At 37.4% G+C, this 4,223-nt stretch overlaps 1 protein-coding gene across 1 annotated transcript; it reads right to left on the bottom strand.

Annotated features, from left to right (window-relative positions):
- Window positions 1-2,521: 2,521 nt before the first annotated feature.
- Window positions 2,522-3,463, bottom strand: LOC119242109 (olfactory receptor 8D2-like). Its single transcript, XM_037507889.1, has one exon. The coding sequence runs from the start codon at window positions 3,461-3,463 to the stop codon at window positions 2,522-2,524; it is 942 nt and encodes a 313-aa protein (XP_037363786.1).
- Window positions 3,464-4,223: the final 760 nt, after the last annotated feature.

The raw sequence follows: 4,223 nt of genomic DNA, 5'->3' as shown, positions 1-4,223 counted from the left end.
CACATGCCACTCATTTTCATTGATCAAATTGTCCTAAATTTCTAGAGTGGGAACTTCTTCCATAAATTTTGGTCACTATTTTATGCTGTGAGATAATAAGATATTCCAGGCTTATCTTTAAATTTGGAATCTGCCATTTCTCCACAAAGACCCAACTTTTAGTGTATTTGGGCATAGTATTTAGAAATCAGATATCACTGGGTACTAGGTATCATCATTGTTACTTGAATTTTATTACTTCTAGGCCCATTCAGCAGAAAGGCAAGAGTAATCTAGTAATCGTCAGATTTGTATATCACTTTAGGTAACATGGTCATTTTAAAAATGTTAATTCTTCCCAATCTATGAGCATAGAATATCTTTCATTTTTCTTTCTTTTTTTTAAAAAGATTTTTTTTATTTATTTATACAAGCACTGGGTACAGTCAGAAGTGCTGGAGGGTGAGAGGATTCACCGGAGCCAGAGCTGGGAGCAGAACAGGCAGACCAACAAAGTACACTGCTAAGGGGAGCAGCGGGCGGCAGGAGAGGTCTGTGTGCCATGTGGGACCTTCACCCGGCAGCCGGGGATCGAACCAGCGCTGCAGAGGCTGTGGGCAGCTTTGCAGCTCAGCGCTCAATCGCTGCGCCACCGGGGAGCCCATTTTTCTTTCTTTTTTTTGTATCTTTTTCTATATGTTTCAGTGATATCTATAGGTCTTTTACCTTGCTGGTTAAACTTATTCCCAGGTATTTTTTTCTTTTTTGTACAACTGTAAACAGGATTGTTTCCTTAATTTCTTCTTCTTGAATGGTCATTATTTGCATATAGCAATGTAATTGATTTTTGTATATTGATTGTATTCCCTCCAAACTTACTATATTGGTTTATTGTTGGTAATAGACTTTGGTGAAGTGAGTCCTTAGGGTTTTCTGTGTATAAAATCATATCACCTGCAAATAATGACAGTTTTAACTTCTTTCTGATTTCGATTCCTTTTATTTCTTTTTGGTGACAAATTGCATTGGCTAGGACTTCAGTTATGTTGCATAATAGTGATGGAAGTAGTCAACCTTGTCTTGATCCTGATCTTGGAGGAAAAGTTTTCAGGATTTCACTATTGAGTATAATGCTAGCTATGGATTTGTTACATATGGTCTTTATTATGCTGAGGCATTTTCTTTCTCTTCCCATTTTATTGAAAGCTGTATCATAAATGGGTGTTTTGCATCCATTGGAGTGATCATTTGGCTTTTATCCTTCATTTTGTTGTTGTGGTATATCACAGTGATTCTTTGCAGATGTTGAGTCATCCTTACATCCTAGAATAAAACCCTTTGATTATAGTATATGATCCTTTACGTGTATTGCAGGATTCAACTTGCTAAAATTTTGTTGGATTCAGGTCACTTTTCTGTCCACACCTTTCATTGGTTTCCCATTTCACTTAGAGGAGTCAAACCTTTAAAACTTGTTCTTAGGACCCAAAAAAGATTTTTGTCTTCCATCAGATTTCTCAAACTCTCACATCCTTGTTTAAAAAATCAAGTCCCTTAATCCAGAGCCCAACTCTCTTCTATGTTTTAGTTTATCCCCTAGTACTTATTAACATATTAAGGTACATGTTTGTTTCTTGATTTGTTCATGATTTGCTCCCCATGAGGGTAGGAAATTTTTCCTACCTGACAAAAAAGTATTCACGGATTGACAGGAAGAATAAATTATAAGCCTAAGTAAGACTTAGGGGGTCTTCTGAATAATGAGAGAATAAATAACAAAAAAATTAAGGCAGTTAATCAGAAGAAAGTTATCTTGAGATTCAACTTATGAGAGTCAAAGTATACAATAGTTTGGCTATAATTGTAAATTAAAATTATAGTTATCACTTCTCAGTTGTTTGGCTGAAATCAAGCATAAAATCAAAAATTTTTAGTCATTTTGTCCCTTTATAGCTATGCCACTATATTCTCAACCAGACTTGAGACCTCTGCAAGATGGATCTCGATGATTATGACAATAGTTAAATGTCTTATGAAAGTACTATTTACTAGAAACTTGATTCCTTTAAAATTCAAAGAAATGTCTACTGCTTTTGCAACCCTGTCATGTATTAGAATTCCAAGAGAATTGACATATTCAGTCATTTTAGATCTTTCAGTTTTAGGGATTTTCAGTTTAGCAAGAAAATTACACAAAGAGTTCTAATATGCATACATATATAAACTTCATATCTATACATATAGACATTGCAACTTTATATTATATATGTGTGTATATATATGTACACATATACACATATATATATTTAGACCAGTGGGTAAGAAGTCTGCTTTTTCAGTGACTAGGTAACTAAGGAGAGTAAAAAGACACATGTGTTGGGATTAAAAGAGGAAGTGAGGGTCACCAAAAAGAAATCATCCTGACAGTTAAGTTTAAGATAACCCTTGAATTGGAACTATTTACCCTTAAAAACAAGCAGAAATAAAATATAAGATAAAGTCTATGTTTAAAAGTGCTATTTCTTTTCCAAAGTACTGTTTTCTATACAGACCTGGAAAGTATCCCACAATTCAGAAGTTTTTTAAGAGATTCTTTGACATCCTTGTTCCTAAGACTGTAGATCATGGGGTTAAGCATGGGAATCACTGTGGTATAAAAGACGGAGGCTACCTTCTCCTGAGTTGTGTCGCCGGTAGATGGTTTAAAATACATGAAAATGATGGAGCCATAGAAAACCCCAACAGCTGCAAGGTGGGAGCTACAGGTGCTGAAAGCTTTGGACCTGCCTTCAGCGGAGCGGATGCGCAAGATGCTGGAAACAATAAAGGCATAAGAGATGAAGATGGCTATAGCACATGCAAACACATTGAAAGAAACCAGAACCATCACCAGCAGTTCCTTGGTGAAGTCTCTCGAGCAAGAGATACTCAGAAGAGGAAGGATATCACAGAAGTAATGTTGAATGATGTTAGTTCCACAGAAGAAGCGACTAGATATGTAGCTGGTATGAACTAAGGCACCGAAGAACCCCACTGTATACACCCCGGTGACCAGGAGAAAACAGACTCTGTTGGACATGGTGACATTGTAGAACAGGGGGTTACAGATGGCAACGTAGCGATCATATGCCATAGCTGTCAGCATGTAGGAATCATCGATACCAAAGAAGCAGAAGAAAAAGAGCTGTGTCATGCACTCAGGAAAGGATGTGAAATTCTTCTCTGACACGAAGTTCACTAACATCTTGGGGATTATGACAGAGGAGTAGCAGAGATCTATGAAGGACAAGTTACTGAGAAAATAATACATGGGTGTGTGAAGCTGAGAACTGAACCTGATTAAAAACACCAAGCCCATGTTGCCCACCATGGAGACTGTGTAGATCAATAAAAAGAAGACGAAGAGAGGAAGCTGCAGTCCTGGCTTGTCTGTTAACCCCTCGAGGATAAACTCAGTGACTAAAGAATGATTTGCTTTATCCATCTTTCTCGCAGTGGTGAGAGCCTGAGAGCAGTTGAGGAAAGAGGTTTCCTCAGACAGACTTTGTCATCTGGCAGAATGTCGTGAGCCAAGATCTGATGAATGACATAATTGCTAAGTGATACAAGATTTCAGGTTTTAAAGGAAACCTCTGTCAAGATGTTGATGCTTTGTTTGGTTTCAGTCTTTATTACTCCTATGTGACATCATTTTGGAGTGAAAATCATTTTGTCTCCACAAACTGAATTTTAGATTCTCCTATAAATAAAAAGAACACTCCTGTTACTTAGTAGCCTTTAGAGAAACTGTCCAAAGCCACTCTGCTACTTTGTTGGTTTTCAGTCTGTAATAGTCAGTGCTCTCCTCTGATGTCTTGAATTCACCCTCTCTTCCACTGATACCCCTTGAATTTCCCTTTTGGCAACTTTAATTTACTCATTCAGACCCTAACTCCAATTAATATTTCATGGTTTTGATAAGGCAATGTAATTTTAAATGGGGTCTCAAAAGTGTTTTGAGTCTAGATAACATAATTTGAGTCTAGATAACATAATTCTGGGAGTCTAGATAACATAATTCTGGGAAGAAGGACTCTCAGGCACACAGGTTCTGAAACATAGCGTGCCTTGTGTTGGAGGAAATGCCAGGAGACCAGAGTGTGGCTGAACCAGAGAGAGCAAGGATGAGAGTATTAAATGGACTTGAAGGTGGATCAAGATGCCAGGAAGCAGCCTTGGTAAAAACTGACTTTTACTTTCCTGCA

The sequence above is a fragment of the Talpa occidentalis genome, unplaced genomic scaffold (genome assembly GCF_014898055.3).
Source record: "Talpa occidentalis isolate TD23 unplaced genomic scaffold, MPIMG_talOcc4v2.1 talOcc4.12, whole genome shotgun sequence".
In the NCBI taxonomy this organism is placed as follows: domain Eukaryota; kingdom Metazoa; phylum Chordata; class Mammalia; order Eulipotyphla; family Talpidae; genus Talpa; species Talpa occidentalis.
Note: the sequence above shows the minus strand (reverse complement) of the source record. Positions and strands in the feature narration are given on the sequence as shown.